Raw genomic sequence first — 24121 nt, 5'->3', positions numbered from 1 at the left:
ATTTGGTAACCGATGATCCTGCACGTGAAATCGATCAATTTACGGTATAACAGTTTAACTAGGAATGATACCGCGCGCCCTCTGTCCCCTCGCAGGTCACCGTCATCCGCTCACTGATCACTGCCTGTGACCCTTTTAAATAATAAGGTGTTTTTGAGGTTGACAGATATAAAAAAATTCACCTGAGGCAGAAAAGGAGGTTATGCTTCGCACCAAAAAAAACAAAAAAACATCATTAATAAACCTCAATTTCAGCATCATTTACACCTCACAAAATTAGCCTCATATAGAACTCAGAAATAGTTTAGTTTAGATCCGGTGATATTATTCACATCTCAAATATGTAGAAAAAAAATTAATCCTTACACTTCAAAAACAACCTCCCTAAGCTGGGTTGCTTTAAAGTAGATTTGCATCAACCTTAAGTGTGAATAAAAAAACTTCCTACACCTTGATTATACATATTGGATGGTGGATCTTTTAATGTTGTTTCTGAAATCAACCTTGACACCTCAAAACAGCCTCAAATTAACCTAAAAAATACCTTAAATTTCACTGAGGGGATACTTGACTTAGTTGATCTACTGGTTACCGTCTTACGATCAGTGCATTGCGGGACCCTTGATTAGATGCCCTTGAAAATAGGAGTAAAATCACTGGGAAAAAAAAGACCGATACTTTGCTGTCGTATTGTATCCTTTGCTGTAACAAATTTTGTCCTTTCTTCTAATTTTTCAATGTAAATAAAATATGGATATCAATAAGACAGTAAGAGTTTTCATTGCAAGAAATAACGGCCCCGATTGAAAGTAAGGGATCTAGTGTGGCCACTCAAAAAGCTTGAAAAGGCAGTTTGATGGGCTCTCGGTCTAAGATTGAAACATTCTCCCGGTTTACGAACATAATATATTTTGATTACTTCAATGTTTGCAATGCCATGTTTGCAGTGAACTGGATGATCGAAACATTATCCAGACTAACATTTTGATACATGGGTGATTCTCAGGAAACATGACAATTCGGACCAAAAAATTTCTTCAAATTTAAAGTCTTCAAAACAATCCAAATCTTCTTTTGTATATTTATTTAGTTACATTTATTAATATCTTACAGACAGCAGTGTAGTTTATTGACATTTGCTCAAGAAAAAAATAAAATAGAAATTCACCACATTTTGAACGCCAGGAAAATAACATATTAGCTTAGAAGTTTGACAAAACAGTCATTTTAAGCTATTAGTAAGTAACAAAACCTAAGCCTTTATGTTAAATAGACCATGAATAACTTAAATTAATTCTTTCTTAATTAATATTTGTATCTTTTTTCTTTCTTCTTACGTCTTCAACTTCTGATAAATTCCAAGTAATGCGTTACAAGATGGGCAATAATGCTGTATATCTTTGAAAGAGTCAATGCAAAGTGGTACCCAAGCGATACAGAAACTAAAAAAAAAGAATACAATAATATTTGAAGCATATATATATATATGTATTAATACAATATTGGAAGCACCCCTTATTACTGATATATTTGCGTCAGCTGGTGATGAGATTATGTATTTTCATTGCTTTGTTTATCAGATTTTCAATATATATTTTTAAATAATTTTTTCAGATATTATCAACAATATTTTATTTTAACTTTTCTTGTTCTCTTTTCACGCATTTTCGTCATGTTATTTTCCATGTTTTCTCAATAATTTTAACTTATTTTATGAGCTCTATATATTTGCAGCACATGCGCAGTAAATTATTATTATTATTAATATTTTTCTTAATTTTCTTTGTTTTTTCTCTCTTTTTCATTTTATCTTCTTATTGTGATATTGTGATTGTATTCTTATTGTGTGTTTGTCGTTATTGTGATATATATATATATATATATATGTATTGAAGACACTTTAGATAGACTACAAGACTCGAAACTTCTCAGTACAATTGATCTTAAGAACGGATTCCTACATGTCGATGTAAATAAAGATAGTAGAAAATACACTTCATTTGTGACACATGAAGGACAATATCAATTTCTTAAAGTTCCTTTTGGACTATGCAACTCTCCCGTTGTATTTCAAAGATACATAAACGCCATTTTCCGAACTTTGATTAATGAGGGTATAGTTTTACCATATTTAGACGACATAATTATTCTGTCTTCCTCCCTTGAAGAAGGTATTGAACGACTTAATCGGGTTTTGAATATTGCTAGTGAATATGAACTTAATATTAATTTCAAGAAGTCCCATTTCTTAAAGAAGCACATTGAATTTTTAGGTCATGTGATAAAGGATGGAAAAATATTCCCATCTACCTTGAAAACCAAAGCAGTTCTTAACTTTCCGGAGCCAACAAATTTGAAAAAAATTCATAGTTTTTTGGGATTGACCGGATACTTCAGAAAATTTATTTCGAACTATTCTATAATAGCTAGATTCTATAGAACTAGCTAGATAATAGCTAGATAATAGCTAGCATTGAAGAAAAGAAAGCGTTTAATCAATTAAAATCTTTGTTAGCCCAAAATCCTGTTCTTTCAATACATAACCCTAAATACGAAACCGAGTTACACACAGACGCCAGCTTAGAAGGATATGCTGTCATTTTAATGCAAAAACCCCTGATGAAAAACATTTTCACCCCACCTACTATATGAGTAGAAAAACGACTGATGCTGAAGAAAAGTATTCCAGCTACGAACTTGAAGCTCTTGCTATCGTAGAAGCCCTCAAGAAATTTCGCATCTATCTGTTAGGTATTCCATTCAAAATAATTACTGACTGTGTTGCTTTTGAAAAGATTATGTCAAAACGAGATTTGTCGACTCGTGTAGCTCGTTGGGCACTTTTGCTGCAAGAATTCAACTATATAATTGAGCATCGTTCTGGAAATAAGATGGCCCACGTAGACGCCCTTAACCGATCTCCAATTAATGTATTCTGTGTTACCGTCGATAATATTTTACCAAGACTCAGGTCAGCCTAAGATAAAGATACTGGAATTAAGACTATAAAAGAACTACTTAAAATTTCGAATCATGAAGATTATTGCAATAGAAACGGAATTTTGTATAAATTTGTTGATGGCAAAGAATTAGTGGTTGTGCCAGAAAATATGCAAATCGAAATTATAAGAACAGCTCATGAGAAGGGACACTCTGGAATTAAATATACGGAAAAAGAAATCGAAGAATATTATTTCATCCCCAAACTTAGACAGAAAATAGAAAACATCATAGCAAATTGTGTTCATTGCATACTGGTGAATCATAAAAGAGGAAAGAAAGAAGGACTATTACATCCATTGCATGAAGAAGATATGCCTTTGAAAACTTTTCATATTGATCATCTCGGGCCTTTGGAGAGTATATAAATATGTGTTAGCGATAATAGATGCTTTTACCAAGTTTGTATGGATTTATCCCACGAAGACTACTACGTCAGCTGAAACTTTTGCCAAATTAGAAATCCAAAGAACTGTATTTGGAAGTCCTTCCCAGATAATTTCAGATAGGGGTACAACATTTACCTCCAGTGAATTTGCTGATTATTGCTCGAAGGAAAATATTAAGCATCATTTAATAACAACAGGTTTACCAAGAGCTAACGGACAAGTAGAGCGTATTAATCAAACCATCATATCGATTCTTTCAAAATTATCCATAGAAAATCCAGCTGAATGGTACAAGCATACAAATAAAGTTCAACAAGCGATAAATTCAACCTAGCAAAGAAGCATAGACACTACTCCATTCGAATTGCTTTTTGGGACAAAAATAAACACTAATGGACTGGGAAAACTAAAGGAAATGATCGAAATTGAATTTCAGTCTCAGTTTGAAGCCCAAAGAGAGGAACTAAGAAAAAACGCAAAGCAAGAAATTTTTAAAATTCAACAAGAAAATAAAAAGACCTCTAATTTAAGAAGAAAGGAGCCAAAATCCAACGAAATTGGAAATTTGGTCGCCATCAAAAGAACCCAATTTGGACCTAATTTGAAGCTAAAACCTAAGTACCTAGGCCCCTACAAAATAACAAGAGTGAAAGGAAGAAATACCTATGATGTAGTAAAAGAAGGGAATCACGAAGGACCCAACTACTCGACAACGTGTGCGGAGTATCTTAAATCATGGAGCAGTTGCCAAGAAGAATTTTAGTGCTTGCCAAGACAAAAAAATAAAGACTGTAATTATTGAAGATGAAAAATAATTGCTAAAGAAGTGAATTTGATTTTTTAAAGAAGACAAAAGAATTTAAAGACGAAAGACGTAAAAGAAGACAAAAGAATTTAAGGATGAAAGACGTAAAAGAAGTCAAAAGAATGTAAAGACGAAAGACGTAAAATAAGACAAAAGAATTTAAAGACGAAAGACTTTAAAGACGTAGAAGAAGTTCAAGACGAAAGACGTTAAAGAAAAAAAAGACGAAAGACGTTAAAGAAAAAAATAGACGAAAGACGTTACAAAAAAAAGACGAAGGACGTTAAAGAAAAAAAAGACGAAAGACGTTAAAGGAAAAAAAAAGACGAAAGACATTAAAGAAAAAAAAAGACGAAAGACGTTAAAGAAAAAAAAGGACGAAAGATGTTAAGGAAGAATTGTTGAATAGGAAACAAAAGACTTGTAAAGACAGAAGAGTGAACGTGCCTGAACCGATTGACTCTTACTCGAAAGATTTTTTTTATGAAAGATACTAACCTAAAACATTTAATTCTCAATTCTCAATTTTATTTTTCAGTCTGTTCTGCTTTTTCTTTTTTATTCTTTTTAGAGTCGCTGGGGGACCAGCCGAAATGCAGGATGGCCGATTCTGTAGTGCCAGTTACTATCTGTAGTGCCAGTTCCGATCTATAGTGCCAGTTCCTGTGCTGTAAGCTGATCTAGCTAGAAATCCAACCAGATTATGTAAGCTGCAAGTTAGACCCCGTGCGAATTTCCCTAAGACACGGGAGCGCGTTGTGGAACTAACCAAAAAGGAGACGCTTATGGATTCCAGAGAGGAGTAGCAATGATAATTTTCTTTTAACTTCACGAAGACGAAGACGAACTCATTTATTTTGGTGTTATTTATGTGTTTGTTTATCGTCCATCGTTTTGTAAATTTAGCGTTTAATATATGTTTTGTTAAAGTACAATGTCTCTCATTTTCAAAGACGACCACTCATGCCGTCCACACACACACACACACACACACACACACACACACACACACACACACACACACACACACACACACACACACACACACACACACACACACGCACGCACACACACACGCACGCACACACACACACACACACACACACACACACACACACACACACACACACACACACACACACACACGCACGCACGCACGCACACGCACGCAGCACACGCACACGCACACACACGCACGCACGCACGCACGCACACACACGCACGCACACACACACACACAGACAGATATATAAAATATAATTGTTTGCTAAAAATTTCTTTATTAATTTATACAATTTTTCATGTGCAAATCCATTTCGGGCAAGTCCGTGGTTAAAATTATCCGCTAAAATTTTTTCTTTGTTAATTTTTCCATGTGCAAATCCATTTCGGGCAAATCCGTGCTAAAATTATCTATTAAAATTTTTCTTTGATAATTTAAATAATTTTTCTATGTGCTAATCCATATCGTACAAATCCGCGGCTAAAATTATTTGCAAGGCAGGCAATTTATGTTTCTCTTTTCTATTTTATATTTTTTCTTAAATAAATATCTATCTTCTAAAACTATTTATGATCAATTTTTAAAATTATCCAGTATAATATTATCTTGCACACATCCATTTCGGGCCCATCCTTGGTAACTAACAAATCAAAACACAGAATAACAAATCACTTCAGCAGTGCAGTAAGAACGACACTTTAAAACCCTCTTGTTACACTCAATTTGCGCTTTTGTTTTCATCTTTTGTTTTCATATTTTGTAATCTGGCAATCTTTCTGCAAAAACATTTTTAAATCATTCTTGAAAAATATCCGTCCATGTAAGTTGTTATGATTTTGCTACTCGCTTTATAGTCCCCCCTTTTTAATGTAATACACTATTGTATTAATATATTTTGCTTTGGCTTTATTGATACAATATAAGAAAGCACTCTGTTTTGCGGATATAATCGTGTGGGCTGATGCTTTTTTCTTCCGGTAACATTTAATTTTTTTTAAAATTTTTTTTTTTAATAAAATGTTGTTTGTTATTATTTTACTTATTATTTCCCACCCCCTTTTTTTCATATGTCTATAATTTTTCTTTGTTTTATTCTTCATTTTGAACTTATATATATATATATATATATATATATATATATATATATATATATATATATATATATATATATATATATATATATATATATATATATATCAGATCTATAGATCAGAAAAAATTAATTTTTTATTTTAAACTTTCCAATCGTAGAAAAGAGAAAAATATTTAAAGTTTAGGAATTAAAAATTAAGGAATTCCTTTTATAAAAATTATAAACCTTCAAAAATTATTGAACTTTTGAAATATTAGTGTGGATAGAGAATTTCGGTTTGGACTCTTATTTGAGATACAATAAAGTAAAATGCATGAAATATTCAATTCGAAGATCCTTATAACGAGAATAAAAGATTTTGAGTAACAGAGAAAGTAACAAAAATATAAATTATGTTTTGAAAGTGTATGTTTTTAGTGGATTGTATAACTTAAGGAATAAAAGAATTCTTTTTAAAAAAAGAACATTAGCAGTATACATTTTATCTTGTATGTGCTTTATATAAAACAAAATAATGCCTTAAAACAATAAAGTAATAATCAAAATAAAAAAGAATTTATTAGCAGAAAATTTATATATATAAATAATAAAAGCTATTTACATAATAAAATAAAAATAAAGCAATTTATAATGAAACAAATATTAAGAAAAAATTAGAACAACATATAATAAAACAAACCATAAATTAAATAAAAAATAAGACAATTTAAATTAATAAAATTAGTATGACATTCTTAACAGCAAAAGTGTGTTGGTTTTTGTTCATAGAAAAAAAGGATATTTTTTGCTAGTAAATATATTCCAAGAATTTTAATATTTTTATTTTTAAAAAATACATATTAAAGTCATGAAACGAAAGTTGAATTTGATAGTAAACTATCTGAAACAAAAAGGTACCGATCAAAATAATGAAATCAAAATAATGTGTGTAATTGGAATTTTTTTAACGATTTTTAACTAACCCCATAAACTACTTAACGTTAAAACTACCTCTTGTAGCAAATATTCAAATTTAGACAGTGCAAGCTGTTCAGGAGTTATAAAAGAGACACACAGGGATAAAATTTTTTATTTTATATCTATAAATGTCTTGGCAATTATTTTTTGTGAATGAAATACAATGTTTATAGTCATTAGCTTAAAAGGAATGCATTTTTCGGTACACTATATGTTTTTTTTTCTTTAAAAAAATAGCTTGAAACTTGTATGGGAATAGATTAAAAAAAAATAAGTGAAGCAGCTTGTTTAGTGACAAATGAAACGTTTCTTGTATAAGAGAAAAATGATGGGATATTTCTGATAATTTTGAAAAATTAATTATTTTTTATGTAAGTTATTTGTATTAAAAGTAAAACTGAATCATAGATAGAACATATACCAGTCTGCACTATTGGCCGAACTTTTAAGTAAGTATAGTGTTTTGTAAGAGATTTTTGAATGATATAGAAATAAAATCAGATACACATTAAATAACATAAATTAAATAACATAAATATGTACTTTTTATCAATACATAATTCAAAAATAACATTTTGATGTACCTATTATTACTGAAAGAAATACATTTTTTATGCAATAAAAATTTAATTTTTCGCTCTCAAAAACATCTTACTTTCCTTGCACTGAAAAACAGTTTTATTAATTTAGTTTATAATACACTGGTTATCATAAATTAAGGAAAATTCACAAAAATCGCGATAACTCAAGAAATTACACATGGAATTTTATGAAACTTACCCACAATATACAACACATAGTAAGGTATTAAACAACATAAAAAGAAATTATCAGACATTAATAGTAGTATAGAAATTAGCACATGTATAAAATAAACAAATTGGAAGTATCGGTTTGCAATAGAAAAAGTACCTTTAATATGGAATATGATTGCCTCTAGAAGCAATACAGCACAAACAGCGATGTGTGATGCTTTCAATTATGCGGTCTATCAGTTCAATAGGAAGTGAGAGCCATTGCTCTTGTAAAGCAGTTGCAAGCGTGGCAAGGGTCTGAGGGGGCGGATTGATGGCAGATACACGCCTCCCTAGAGCATCCCAAACGTGCTCGATAGGATTCAAGTCCGGGGATCGAGCTGGCCACTCCATGCGAGTAATTGTTTCCTGTTGAAGATAATCATCAACAATGCGAGCTCTGTGTGGTCTTGCATTATCGTCCTGTAACAGGAAGCAATCACCAATTGCCCCGGCATATGGGCGCACATAAGCATCAAGGATGTTGTCTCGATAAACCTGAGCATTCACGGTTCCCCTTGGAAAGACATGGAGGTATGTGCGCCCTCCTAAGGATATGCCTCCCCAAACACAGACACTGCCTCTTCCGTATGCATCTCTTTCACGGATGTTTGATGGATGATAACGGGTCCCAGGTTCTCTCCATATCAAATAACGTCTACTGTCACTTTCTAGACTAAACCTGGACTCATCCGTAAAGAGAACAGGCCTCCATTGATCTGACGTCCAGTGGACATGTTGTCGGGCCCACTGCAAACGGTCTCTCCTATGGCGTGATGTGAGCGGCACGCAAATGGCTGGTCGTCTCGCATACAGACCACCTTCGTGGAGCCTTCTGCGCACAGTTGACGTTGACACCAACCTTCCGGTGGCTGCAGCAAGAGAGGATCTAAGATGTGTCGGAGTAGCGGTTCTATTCCTGCGTGCACTTAATGTCAAATATCGGTCATCGGCACTGGTCGTAACAGTTGGCCGTCCTTGACTGAACCTCCTAGATGCCGAATCTGTGGTTTGAAATTGCCTCCAAAGTCTATGAACCACAGATGGACTCACATTTAGCCATCTGGCCACTTCTGATTGACTCTGCCCTGCCTCTAGTCTCCCGATGGCTCTCCATCGTAGTTCTTCAGGCAAATGATGCCTAGAGGTCATTATTACGAATTGGCTATCTCAGATTTTCAATGTCGCAATCACAGTAAAATTTGTGTGCTTTCTCTCAAACTTGGACTTTTATGCTCCAGGCAGATGACGTAAGCCGAGTGCAGCGCCACTAATTTGCATATTGCAATTTTACTCAGCTACTCTTAGTGGACAACATATGCAAATTTTGCACGGTTTGGCTTACTTTTGAAAGAGTTATCGCTATTTTTGTGATTTTTCCTTAATTTATGATAACCAGTGTATTAGATAAATCATTACTAACCAGAAAAAAACAAGAACCATGACAGCTGACCATGTACAGGTCCCATACACAGTCACGGTTTTAGTTTGCACCTGTTGGTGACAGCATACGCAGGTTACGCGCATTGGTTCAGGTCCGTATAGTATTCTAGGTACAATCACGATCGAGGTTTGGGGAGTTTGGGGAGCTAAAGAAAAGAATATTGTTTGAATCATTAGACAAGTGTTAAAAATATTTATTTCTCATTCTCACAGATAGCGCTATGTGCAATAATGTAACAAAAAATTAATATTTATATTCCATTTAGGCACTCGGACGTTTATATCATTCTTTAATATAGCTATTAAAAAGTTCTGTGATTGAAGAAGTTGTATTTAATATTAGTTGAGGAAGATTTTGATTGATGCAGTTCCAATTCTTAACTGTTTTACTTACAGTTGTTGTTTACTGTCGAATTGCTTACTGTTTACAGAGTGATACAAACCAGCAACTACATATTTAACATCATAAACTACTTATTTAATCATTTTCTCCGTAAATAAGAATCATTAATACCACAGTTATCTTTCATACCACAACGTTGAATATAGTGCAGAATAAAATATATTTTATGAGATTCCCTCTTCATCTATCTATTACATTAGCATAAAATTAGGAAAACGTTACATGGTTGCTAATGTTTTGAATTCATTAAAATTCGTTATTGTAGCTTAAATCATCCAACATTGCTCTTCAGCTACTGATTTAGACTCTTGGGAATCATTCCACACTTTGAAAATTTTTTACAATTTAGGTAATGGATTTTCTAGAATCCCATCTATTCTTGTTGTTTAAAAATCTATTTTGATTAAAATTCTACATCTTGCACACATGGGCTTTGCATTCTACCCTACCTCACACACCTGGTTCTTATATCCCTATATCAATTGTAAACCCCCTTATCAATATTTGATAAGACTTTTCAAATTTGTTTTTCTTACACTATTGGTTTAACCATTTTTTTTGTTACAAGTTTTTCGCCTGTTTTATTCTCGCAATTTGCGTTTTTACAAACAAGAAGGCTTCTGTTTATCGAACCAAGACTATGGTATGTCCATTTTTATTCGTTGTTTGTGCTTTATTCATGCTGTGCAGTTTTGTGTACAGTTATGATCTTTTGGTTAAATAGAGGATCTTCTAAATATTTCTTGATGATATTAAAATTTTTTATATCTAAAATATTCCCTGCTTTTTTTACGCACGAAATTCTAGTAAAATTTATCACATTTTGGAGTAACAATGGATCTCAAGATCTAATACGAAAATTCTGATAATCTGATTCTTGCCAAATATTAACAAAACACGAAGTTTAGTTTTTGTTGGGTTTTTAGATTTTATTTTTATTTTATAACAGCCGTTGAATGATTTTTACGTTAGGACTGCCAATGTTCAACTCCGTAGTCTTGTAAGTTTTACCGTATCGATTAACAGGTATGATTAAAACAGCAACATGTTTTAATTTATCACCTTATTAAGGTTGAAGGGATATTTTTTTCTCCAATGGCAGGCACTGAATTTGAATCTCTGCCTATGAAGATGCCGGGTATTGTTACTCATTTAGCGTTACCCAGTGGGCACCTGTGAACCAAAGTCACGGAGGCGAGCAACGTTGCCCACGCCACACTGCTACAAACCCGTTTATAGCCACACTGATATAATCCACGCCACACTGCCATAAACCACATTCACACATCACACACACACATAACAGAGGACAGCACAAAGAGAGAGACATCCATGCCCAGAGTGGGATTCGAACCCGCAGCCAATGGCTTCGCAGTCAGGCGCGCTAAGGGATATTGCGAGATATTATATGTTAATCTTGACCCAAGATACCGAAGAGCGTAGCGAATTTGCCTTAGTCATTCATATGTATTTTTACGCGTCACTTTTTAGATACACAGTTAGGTACTTAGTGTTTTACCTGTAATTTCAGCCTTCTGGCACTTATTAACTGCTAAATCGATACTATGTTGATAATTGTTATTTGCTCTCATTAAAAATTAATATTAAGTTATTTCCTATGTTAATTAATTAATTAATTTTTGTTCTGATAACATTTTAGCCAATACAATTGTGAAAAATATTTTGTTTTCATAGAATCAATGTATTAATTCGTTCGATGGATTTTTGACCATTCGAATGACTTTCTAAAAATTTACAGTAATTTTTTATAAAATGAAATCATTTAAAGCAGGATTTGTTTCAATAATTTTTCAGTTGACTTCATGTAAATCATTATCGAGAAATTGAGACGCGGTTACCAATGGACTGAATTTTTCAATTACTTTTCTTATACTTAATATGCTCCGTTTTCAAAAATTATTTATTTGATATTTTTCATTGACAATTAAGCAAATATATGCATCACTTTTCGATTGGCTGTCTTCAGAAAATAATTTTATTTGAATTTAAAGATAAGAACATAATAATGAATGTTACAAATAAAATGTTAGATAAATATAATGAACATTAAATGCAAATAAAAAATAATGAATTAGTCACAATTTAAAATAATTATACAGAACTTCATTTTAGGGCATAATAATATCAATTTTTATAGCAATACAAAGTTTAATTTTTAAAATCTGCTTGTTTAAGAGACTTGATTGCAATGTATAAGAATCATTAAACATGGGCATTGTTTGGGGCATAATAACAACATTTGTTTAATGGTTAAAAATTATTTTCTATACATTATTATATAAAACAACAAATTATAATAACACAATTAAATATTTGTTTATTGTTTCACTATTAACACCAACCACGTAATTTTTTGAAACACATGCTATCACACGATCTTGAGTTCTCTCTTTGGCAATACATAAGTTTCACTACTTCACTCACTTACTTCACTTTCACTTACCGTGTAAAGGTGAAAGGGTGTTGACAGAAAGATTAATATAAAAAAATTGGTTAGATGAATTGGCAGCAGTGTACGATACAACTTACTTTCATGGAATTCAGTCTGAAGACATCGTTTAATGACAGCAGTCATTTAAAGTGTTCAGAAAAATTAATATAAAATTTTAAAAAAAAAAATACCTTAATTAGATGAACTGACAGAAATACAATTCACTTGCATGGATTAAAGTCTGAAAATATTGTTTAATGACAACAGTCATTTAAAATGATCGGAAAGATTAATATAATAATTATAAAATAGAACAACTATTGCCCAAGCATCTCGTTGCTCCATCTCTCTGCACTCATTTAAATTGCTGGTCCGAAACCAATTCCGGAACATGCTCTCAGAGAATTTCCGTAAAAGCAATATACACAAAACCTGGTTCAACCATATTTTAACTATCCCAAATCAGCCCAGGTTTAAGGCAGTTGCTCTCATTAGACTGTAACTGGCCATGACTGTCTGGCCAAACACCTTTTTAGTCTAAACATTTTTGACTGTCCTAAATGCAAGCTCTGTCGCGTTGGGGAGGACATGGACCTGCCCCATATTTCCGTCTGTCCTGCGCTCATCTTCACTACTGTGTGTGGACGCTACTGGGAGGCTAGGGGCCGTATGGGCTAAGCATGTCACTATGCATTTTATTCTATTTATCTCTTTTTGCCTTGTTTTTCTTGTTATTTTATCCTTTTTGTTCTTTTAAATTGGCCTGCCATTGGAAATAAAAGAAAATAATTATAAAATAAACAAGGTTAGATGAAGTGATAACAAGATGAAACTTACCTGCATTGGTTTAAGCCTAAAGAGTAATTTAAGAAAAATTTAAGAATATTTATAGCAGTTATTAAATTATTTAATAATAAGAATACAAATAGTAAAACAAATTTTTTTTCGATGAATTTTTTCGGTATGCAAAAACTATAGAATTAAGTCTAAAGACATAATCGCAACAGTTATTTAAAACGAATTTTAATTTCTCATCAACACTATAATATAAAGAAGACTATCGTAATTTATATAAATATATGTATTTTTTATTGTTTTGCTATTAATACCAAACACATAAAGTTTCAAAACATAAAAGTTCGTGCGACCTCTCTTTTTTCATACGTAAGTTTTACTATCTCACTTACTTAATTCTCCGTATGAGGGCACTAGCTCCTAGACGAGTCCTAACAGAAAGATTTATATAAAATTTTTAGTACAAACTTAATTAGATGAATAGAAAGCAGGATGAGAAGTTACTAGCATGGAATTCAGCCTGAAGAGTGTTTGAATTATAACTACAGCAGTCGTTTAAAGTGTTAAGAAGATTTAATATAAAGATTATTAAACAAACTTGATTAAATGAATAGACGGCAGAACGTAAAAGTTACTTGCATTCGGTTAAGTCTGAGCTGTATGTGAGACTGTATTTCAGCAGTTTTTTGAGATGCTAAAAATGAATAAAATAGAACCATTAATAATCTAACTTGAATGTTCAAAAAATTTCTAAATACTTATTTATAAGTATATATAATAATTCTCCTATTCATTCAGACATTTAATTAATATTCAATCAAAGTAAGTGGTACGTTTGTACTATTACGTTTGTACTTCCTTATCATGCTTATTTGATTTTGAAAAAGATTGTTTTGATATAAAATTACAAATTTCGCAAAAAACAGTTATTCAAAGATCCTTTTTAAAAGGTTTGATTTATTGATTCCATATGTTTTTTAAGATTTCAATGATATTCAAATAGTATTTTTCAATGGTTTCCTACTAAAATTAATTAAAAAATTATAGAAATATTTTTTTAACTTTTTGCTTACATGCACAGAATAAAATTAATGCAATAACCACTTATAGAATGCAAATTTTTCAAAAACCTTTCTGTACCTTTTGTTGAGTTTTCTTAACAGAAATTAAAATATTATTAAATTTTTGGGTTGCAATAACTAAATAACATTCTTTGCGATTACTCATTGTAGTAAAAAAAAAAAAAAAAAACTCTGAAAAAAGATTTCGTTCTAATGCAAGGTAACCTTTGTTCCGACTGTTGTTTTTTTTCTTTATAGTTAAATTACGAAATTAGGCACAAAAACGTATTTGCTATGAATGCACATGTGACTATTTCTCGACAGATTTGAATTTTTTATCATCAACATATAGGCAGTAGCCGCTATGTAGAAACAATGGTCCTAGTAATTAAATCTATGGAGTGGTCGAAGGCTTGGACTCCTTACATTGAGAAAAAATAATGGTAAAGACTACCAAATTATGGTAAAATTTATCCTCTGTGTAGCGCTACCGGAGCACCAGGTTCCGTAATTTTTTACCGAAATGATTTGGTAAGGAAGTTATAATAAAACTATCAAAAAATACTATTCTACGATGTGTGATAGAATTTGGTAATTTATCTTGATGATTTTGAACATGGTATAAAAACTATTTATTCTCTTAAATTTACTTTTTAATTTTGTATTTTTTAATAAATATGTATTAATATAAGAACAATAATTTTAAAAACCAAAATTTCCAATAAACCGTTACCTTATGAACGGAAAAATCATCAAATATCTAACCGTTTATTTTGGTTTTATTAACCAGAAATATTATTTTTTCAAGAAATATCCTTACCATACAATGCGATAATTTAACCAATTATTTTTTTCCATATAGATTTCATTTCTAGAGTTTTTTTTATATTAATCTGTATATTTTTGTATACCTTGGAAACTTTATTGGCAAACTTAAAAATATATTTTGTTCATCCCTGACAAAAGTCACTTTTATGCCAAAAAAATTTATAATTGTTTAGTAATTCTTATTGCTGCCAGATAATTTAGAGTCCGAAAAATATTTGTTCATTTAGAAGGAGTACATTTATTTGCATGATTATTTAACTTTTTTAATAGTTAAATCTGCTGATATCTTAGTTCTAATAAAGCAGATACGTGAAAATCTGCTTTATTAGAACTAAAGTTATTAAATATTATATCATTGCCTATTATTCAAGTCACTAGCCAACAAAAATAGTCTGAATGTTTTTTCAGTATTTAATCCTCTCATTTAAAAAAAAATAGTTATTTAAAAAATGTGATAGCTGAATTGTGATCACAGGTTACCCATTGGCAAAATGGTTAGTGTCTAATTTTTCTTCCCAGTTTTAACTCTAGGTTAGAATTTCTGATTCTTAATTATAACAATAAAAGCAAAAATATCGTTCAAATGATGAAATTCTCGTTCATTCACAACTCAAGAAGTATTTATGGGATCTCTCTTTTCCCATATCTCAAAAATAAACTCTCTAACTTAATGCATAACAAAATTAAAAGAGTGAAATGAATTCTAATAAAATTATCAAACAGCAGCGGTCGCCATAGCAACGCATGCAATTGCGATACATGAGCACTGTTTACTATTACTCTTAAATACGGTTGAGAAATGTGATGACGTTGAAATAAGGTGTGCAGGCCATCAAACCCAACACAACACCTATTTTTCCGATATGTAAGAAGAAAAAAAACCCTGATGTGGCCATTAATGAATAGTTAGAAAGATCGAGAGTTCTGCTGTAATCGACATGAAATTAATTAAAGGTATAAAGACCCCTCTACCTGTAAATTATTTTCCCTATTTTACAGTAAATTGTCTATTCCAACTCTCTTCATTCTTCCCATACCTTATTAATTATAATTTCAACTATCATTACGTTATTGATTTGACCTATTGTTCAAAATAAATGACATTAAATTTATTTTCCGTTATTGTAGCAATCCTATAACATTACCCAAGTAAGCAAAAATTTACGATAAACACATTTTGTTATACAATTTTACAGTTAATAGTTAAGTTATGTTTGCTTTCTAATAAGTTGTTTTATTTACTATACATAGATATGTTTTACAGTGTGGAGAGAGAGAAAAAAATCACCATTATAATATGGAGCAGAAGCTGCAACAGCAGGATATGCAGGCGGATCGTACATCCTACATTCAATAGCTGAAACAAAAGGAAAATTCTAATTATATTCTACTTGTATTTCAAAAAGATGCGACAGAAAAAAAAACTTAAAAACTTAGACTACTTTCCTTTTTGCTTGAGTGAATAATTATTGGAGCTCTCCGCTAGCTTAACAATACACTACGTTTTAACTACTTTCTGGCCACTGCGAGTAAAATTTATTGCCATAAAGAATTTATCATTAGATAAAATTTCAAGCACTTTCTGGAATTTCACATTGAAAGATTCAATTATTTCTTGATCATTACAAGATGAATTTACCAACATGCTATCGTAAAAAACAATTTATCAGAATGAATTTAATTTCATGAATGATTGATAATCAATTCATTATTGAATGAATTGATTGACTGAACAAAATGAATTTCTGGAATTTCACATTGAAAGTTTCAATTATTTCTTGATCATTACAAGCTGAATTTATCAAAATGCTATCGTAAAAAAGAATTTATCGTCATACTCATCGACCACTCACCGATAAGCTTGAATGCTCGAGTTTCAGTTTGAGTGCCTTAGATGTTAGTACAAGTTATTGAATTTTTTTTTTTTTTGCTGTTGTTTCTAATGCCATTTGTCAGTACCAGAAAACCTTCTTGGAGAAAACAGGTGAATTTAGGGCAGAGAGTGAGTTTCTTGTTTTTCAGTGGCACCATCTATGGCCGAGAATTCAACTTCAGTCACACACATGCTACAGCATGTTTATATTGTGGGCCTATTCATTCATCGACAGATCGTTGTTTTGACCTGAACCAGTGATCGATCAACCTCCAATTCAATCTCCAAGTCTCCAATCTATCTAGAGGTATTGATTTGTTAGGGGAACAAGGAAGACTTTGCTACCCGACATATTTAACGTGCACCAGTTACCATTTACTACACGAAGAGTCCTCATCCGGTGGGGATCGAACTCATGACCACTTGGACATGGGCCCTATGACATATTAACGCTATGCCGGTCTTTAGTTGTTTCCTAAAAGGTACTAGCAAAAAACGTTGCAATTTATCGTTAATCGAAAGTAAAACATGTTTAAGATTAGTTAACAAACATCAAACTAAAAAAAGGAAAGAATGATCGAAAAAAAATAAACATTATTCTTTTAAGTAGAATTTAAAGGAGAAAATAAATTTATTTACTACGAAAAACTTAGAATGTATCACTTTTGTACGACATTTATCACCATTGAAAATTCATCCCGCTTCTTTCGAAAGTGATGTGCCCTACATTTTTTGTTTCACGTCTTAAAAAAATAATTTTCTTCTTTTTATTTCACACGAAAAACGTATTTTTTAATTTTTGTATAGTACTAAGAAATAGACATCGTAAAACATTACTCTTCAGTGGAAAAGTTAAATGTAAAATTGAAGTTAGCATTTTTATAGTTGGTGTCTAATCGTGGTCATTGTGCTTAACTGAACATAACATTCAGAGAGATTTACCTAAAGATTTTAAGTGAAGACTTGCTCATTGATAATCAATAAACTGCATTTTCAAGCAACGGAAAATACTGCCGTTTTAGTAAAATAGTTTAGGGAAATCAAATGAACGCATTCCATTAGCATCAGGGTTTCTGCTTTTTTTTTCTTTAACTTAGATTTTTTCAAAATTGAAATCGATTTGATTCTTCTTTTAAAATAAAAAAAAATTGGGTGTTGCAAGATTTCATGAGTTCGATCCCCGCTGGCTGAAGACGTGTAGTAAATGTCAACTGGTGCGCGTTAAATATTTCGGGTCACAAAATCCTCCTTATTCCTACAACAAATCCTTATCTCTGATGGTACTGAATTGGAGTTAGATTGTTCTCTGGTTTAGGTCCAACTAACGATCTGTGAATGAATGAATGCAACTCGGCGCATTATACGTATTAGATCGAATCACTTAATTTACCTATTTAATTAAAAAAATCTTTTTATTAGAAAACGCCATCTTAATTTAAAATCCTCCTAATGGACGCAAATTTTTTTATATTCCAATTTAGCTTATATGGTATATTTACGTTAGTTCTTTTTAATGTTTCAGTTTGCATATTCAGGTATATATATTTGGTATATTGAAGTAAAATACGTTTACAAACTTAGATGTTCTTCTTCATCATCTTTTTTTTGCTGTAAACACCATATTTAGTTATTCTGTTTTACAGCTCTTTATGAAAAGTAAAATAGAATATAACTCTTTTTGTGTTCTATACGAGTATATTCGAACACATAATAATATTTTAAAATTGCAACTTCAAAAGGTGAAGAAAAAAAAGCTCTTATATATTTGCCAATTGATATTGATAAAGACAATAAATTGAAATTCAATGAATTTTTAAGAAATTTTTTTTTCCCTTCTAAATTTTGAAAAATCTATTGATTTAACACAATGATATATTAAAAAAAAATCAATTTAATACAATCTTCAAAATCGTAAAATTAATCAAGCTGATTTAAATTGATGATACTTGATTGGTGGTATCCTGATAGTATATATATATACACAAATTAACATGAAAAACATGAATAAAATAAAAACTAAATTGTAAAGAAATAAGAATGGTAAAGGCAAATAGTCGTTTTCAAGACACATCTATTTGCTATAAATGCGATATTTCTGAATAAAGAATAATTATCCTAAGATAAAAATTATTCCTTATATGTGTCGATATCGCAAAAAACCATATGTGGTAAAAAATCATGAAATAAAAGAAAAATGTAAAAGGAAATCAAACTTACCGGCGTGAATTAAAACGCGGTTTAGGTTCAAAAGTACAATAATAAAACAGTTAACAAAAATCGCGAAGATGTAAAATATTGGAAGTTGTGCTTATAGCTTGAAACGAATAAAATAAAATTTAAAAATATATGTTTGATCGAAGAAGAAGAATAAAATTTTTTAGGTAAAATGTTAGTGCTGCCATGTATGAGAAACGATTAGTAAAAATGTAATAAAATTGAAAAAATAATAAAAAAATTGTTTAACGGATTGATTAAATTAGCAGAAAAAAATCATTAATAGGGAAATAATTTAAAAAGTCAGTCTGTCAGGATAGAAAGCCGTTTATAGACTTATCCTTCATTCATAAATTCTTACATAATTTTACCGAATACACATATCCATCTTTCATAGGGTGACTTATTTAAAAATCAGAGCCTGCATACAGGAATAGAAAACCGTTTATAGGTTTTATTCTTCATTCATACAACCTTACATAATTTTAAAGTATACACGTATCACCTGCATTCATTTGGGGTGGTTCTTTACGAACCAGAGCCCATTCCACTTATACAAAAGTAATAAATAAATAAATAAATAAATAAATAAATAAATAAATAAATAAATAAATAAATAAATAAATAAATAAATAAATAAATAAACTGTTTATTATACTGGACAATTAAAATTAAATTAATTTTAAGAGGCTACAAAAATTAAAAAGTAACTAAAAATATTTAACTAATCCAGTATAAAAGGTCATACATCCAAACTATTCCGTCCAGTGGCTTTAGGAATAGTTTATCATAGTTAGTTCCTACCTTGAAAAAATCAGAGCTTATTCTTAAAACAGAAAAAATAAATAAAAATAAAAAATTAATGTACCAAGTTTTTTAAGATATTTTTAAAATAGAATTTAAGAAATGAACTAGGAAAATGGCTATTAATTAAATCGTTTTTATATATATCAGTATCTAATAAAAACTCGCTATAGTTAGAATTATTCCTGTAAAATCTATGAATTTGATTGGCAATAATATTAGAAAAAACCTTATTGGCTAAGTTAGAGTTAAAATCTATGCATTTTTTAACTGGAAATTTAAAATCATTTCTTTTGTCAAAAAGTTTAAATGTAATATGTTTATCTGCACTAATATTAAGAGTCAAATCTAAAAAATTTGCTGAAGAATTACTATTATTTGTTTTATTAAGAATTAATTCATTTGGATAAATATGTTTTGCTAGAATATCGAAATCATTAAAATTAATAACTAATAGATCATCAATGAATCTGAGAGAGAGAATCAATTGGAAGATTAAAATGTGATTTTACAAATCTATATTCTTGTAGAAAAAGAAAAATATTGCAGATGTTAGTACTAAAATTATTTCCCATGGGAATACCATTAATTTGTTGAAAAAGGTGGTCATTGAAAAGAATATAATTGTTGTTAAGGTTAATATGTACTAGAAAGTTCCAGTTATTTTCATTAATAATGTCACTGAGATTAAACATGCTATGAATTTGAAGAAGGTCATCATGAATTTTATTAGTTGGAAGGGAAGTATAGAGGTTTTCGAAATCAAAACAGTGAATTGAAGCAACATTTTTTAAAGTTTTTAGTGTATTTATATATATATATATATATATATGTATATATATATATATATTCCGATTTATGATATATAAAATAATTGGTATATTTATCGAAAATGATAACCGATTTAAAATTCAACTTGATCATTGATCCTCCGCAAATTACATAATGTCTTAATTTTCCTGATATTAAGCGAACTTAGCAGACGTATCAGAGCAAAACTTTTCTGACATTTAGTACTAGAAAAAAATTTATCAAATTTGTTCTCTCCTTTTTAATTTTCCGGTTAACTTTGAAATTCTAAACAGCGATTATTTTGTTAACTATTTACAAAATGTTGCAAACTATGTTCACATAAAAATTACAAAAAGGGAATTATCATCATCATAGTTGGACAGACAGCTCAATGTGGGTCAATGCCTTCCCCTGACGATTTCTCCATAAAGACTCATTAATTGCAAGAAAATCCACCGAATCAGCCCATCTCTACCACGGCCTACAAAGCTCTCTTGTTCCAGTAGGTCCGAAAAGCAATATCTTCTTTTTTCTATTGCCATCATCATATTTGAATCTGATGGGCCATCAAATTCATTCCATTGATTTTTGTTTTCTTTAATAATATTGCAAAATTTATATACACAAATTATGATTAATTAAGTTATAATTAATTAAGTTATAATTATTTAGGTTATAATTAATTAAGTTATAATTAATTAAGTTATAATTAATTAAGTTATAATCAATTAAGTTACAATTAATTAAATTACAATTAAAATTAAATGATTACGAAAAGAGAATTATCAAGGGTAAATTTAAAAATCTAGAATTTACACTATATATACATGGGAACTAACTCCGACTTAAAAACTAATTACTTTTGAATGTAAACAATATAAGCCCAAGTATAAATATCGGCAGAGATATATTTGGGATAAACTTTTCTTAAAGTTAAAAAGAGCAGAGTGAATATCATGAGTAAAAATATAAATATTGGATTAAAAAACTTAAAAGTAAAAGGCACACTTTTGAATATAAGCAGCATAAATCAAAATATAAATATTGACACCCAGGTAAAGGAAATATTGTCATGTGACTTGAGTTTGCATGTTTTGAAAGTTATAAAGCGAGAAGCGAAAGCAAAAGTCACACTTTTGAATAATAAACACCATACATCAAAATATAAATATTAACAAACAGGTAGAGGGGATATCATTCTCATGTCACCTGAGTGTGAATGTTTTGAAAGTTATAAAGCATGTTTGAAAGTTATAGATTTTTAGATCATTCGCAAACTATTGGCATAATTTTGAAAAATTGACATGGTTAGCATTGACTAGTTACATGATTTTTGAAGTATTTCCGCATACTTAATAAATATATGCTAAATATGGTAACGAACATATTCTCAGCATGAAAATATTTTTTATGAATTATCTTTTGATGTTACGAAACCAAGAGTTATAATAATATTTTTTTTTATTATTTCATTTGTAAGTCAAAATATAAATGTTGACTTCCAGGTCAAGTGGATAACATTGTCATGTAATCCTATTTAGCACGTTTTGAAAGTTATAAAGTGAAAAAGTAAAAGCTATAAGCACAATATTAAGATTTGAGCAGATGAGAGTTACTTTGTTTTTAAATCTAGAATTTAACTGATTTATTATTAGGAAGAATCAAAATTAGTAATTTATGGCTTTAAAATCAAGAAATATACATAAAAGCTTATAATAATTATAAGTCTTACTTATTTTGCCGAAAAGAAACTGGGTTTTTTAATTCAAAAATGCAGAAAAAAAAACTTGTTTTAAAAGTTCTGGTTCTTTGCCCAACAAACGCTTACAGCCAATGTGGATTTCATTCACAAAACAAACTCTACGTCACACATTTGTCCTGCATTCTCAAAAGAGTCTCTCAAGAACTTTTCAGGAGGCGACGTCATAGAAAACGGGAATGAATGTCTAGACAAGATATCCCGATCTATAAAATGTGTCTGGAAATGAAATAGGGAAGCAGCCGTGGTGGTCACTTCATGGGGGAGGTGTAATTGCTTTAATCGGAAACAATAACTGCAGCAATTTTTTATATCCCAAAACAACGAAAATTAGGGGTGCTAAATTATTATGAACAATTCATTTTCCATGTATCGACAATTTGATAACCTAAATTTAATTTTTATTTATCATTGAATTTAAAAGGGTGCCTAAATTTAATTTTTTCCCTTCAAATTTTAGTACATTTTGTGAGGTTTTTTAAGTATAATTTTAAAACACTTGATTTAAAACTGACCTGTGTCGTCTTTCTTTAACGATCTTTTTAGATACAAATAAGTAATAATTATATAAACAAAGTTTCTTTTGACAATATAATTAGTCTGGGCCCTACAAATCTGGTAAAAAAGTTGAAAATCTTACTCTTCACAAATATAATAAATATTTGTGAAGAGTAAGATCACAAATATTTATTATACAGTTACACAGTTACATGACGTACATGAATGGAACGTTACTTTTAAAAGTCTACTTAAGCGTTTTATTTTGCGTCTGGAATATTTATTAAATTATATTTATTAAATTATAATATTTATTAAATTATAATTTTTTAAAAAATATTTGTGAAGAGTAAGATCACAAATATTTATTATACAGTTACACAGTTACATGACGTACATGAATGGAACGTTACTTTTAAAAGTCTACTTAAGCGTTTTATTTTGCGTCTGGAATATTTATTAAATTTTCATAAATGAAAAAGTAACATTAACAAATATATTTCCTCCTTCTTTGTTTTTTTTCTTCATATTTTTTTTGCAGGTACCAAGATACACATTACACAATGGACATTGATGTTTAACATCTTTCCAGGCATCGACACATAAAGGTACCCAAAACAAACAGGCGCTGCAAAAAAAAAAAGCATAAATAAATGAATAAACAAATAAATTATGAATATCGAAAGTATTGTGTTGTTCTAAAATAATTAGATTATTTATTATTATTATTATTTTAAGAAAACGAAAATCTCAATATTTTAAGAATATTTTAAGAATGCCTTCCTCCAATCTTTTTCTTGTAGATCTTACCTAGAAGCCAGAGGGAAAAAGAAAACGAGGAGTACCTGATACATCACTGAAAAAATTAAAAATAGAAAATGGATATGGATAGTTGAAGAATGCTATCCATCGTGTTTCTCTACGTGGCTTTTACCTGGACGTCCGAGAAAAAAAATTAAATTACTGAATATCTAAACTTACTTGGCAAAGAGTGGTTAAGGGAGATAGAAATACATTCGGATGGTCTAGCGTGAACTTAACAAGCAGGCTGGTTTTGAACCGAAGAAGATAACAAGACTCGAGGCCTTATGCATTGGTGAGAAGTAACGTAAAAAAAAACTAGGTTGATGATTTAAATTTTTGGAAGATTTAAAGAAT

At 30.3% G+C, this 24121-nt stretch overlaps 1 protein-coding gene across 2 annotated transcripts; it reads right to left on the bottom strand.

Moving 5' to 3' along the window:
• Positions 1-1068: 1068 nt before the first annotated feature.
• LOC147816276 (lipopolysaccharide-induced tumor necrosis factor-alpha factor homolog) lies at positions 1069-22639 on the bottom strand. 2 transcript variants are annotated; one of them, XM_087159134.1, is made up of 5 exons: positions 22439-22635; positions 16312-16380; positions 13774-13828; positions 9465-9630; positions 1069-1442 (listed from the first exon to the last, which is right to left on the bottom strand). In XM_087159134.1, exons 2-5 carry the CDS (start codon positions 16312-16314, stop codon positions 1334-1336), a joined length of 333 nt encoding a protein of 110 aa, XP_087015260.1. In that variant the 5' UTR covers positions 16315-16380; positions 22439-22635; the 3' UTR covers positions 1069-1333. The 2 variants fall into 2 exon arrangements, with proteins under 2 accessions (XP_087015260.1, XP_087015266.1); XM_087159140.1 differs by lacking the exon at positions 13774-13828 and having other exon boundaries at positions 22439-22639.
• Positions 22640-24121: the final 1482 nt, after the last annotated feature.

Source organism: Parasteatoda tepidariorum, chromosome 1, assembly GCF_982258835.1.
Source record: "Parasteatoda tepidariorum strain Cologne lab strain chromosome 1, Ptep-v5.0, whole genome shotgun sequence".
Taxonomy (NCBI): domain Eukaryota; kingdom Metazoa; phylum Arthropoda; class Arachnida; order Araneae; family Theridiidae; genus Parasteatoda; species Parasteatoda tepidariorum.
The sequence above is the reverse complement of the archived record's forward strand: the minus strand, read 5'-3'. Positions and strand labels throughout refer to the sequence as shown.

Coding starts and splice junctions, on each gene's coding strand:
- LOC147816276 (XM_087159134.1), bottom strand. Junction 9,631..13,773: donor CAGCTCAGACTTAACCGAAT/GCAAGTAACTTT, acceptor TCTTTTCTTTAG/CTCCCCAAACTCCCCAAACC. Junction 1,443..9,464: donor ATGGTTCTTGTTTTTTTCTG/GTTAGTAATGAT, acceptor CTTTTTTTTTAG/TTTCTGTATCGCTTGGGTAC.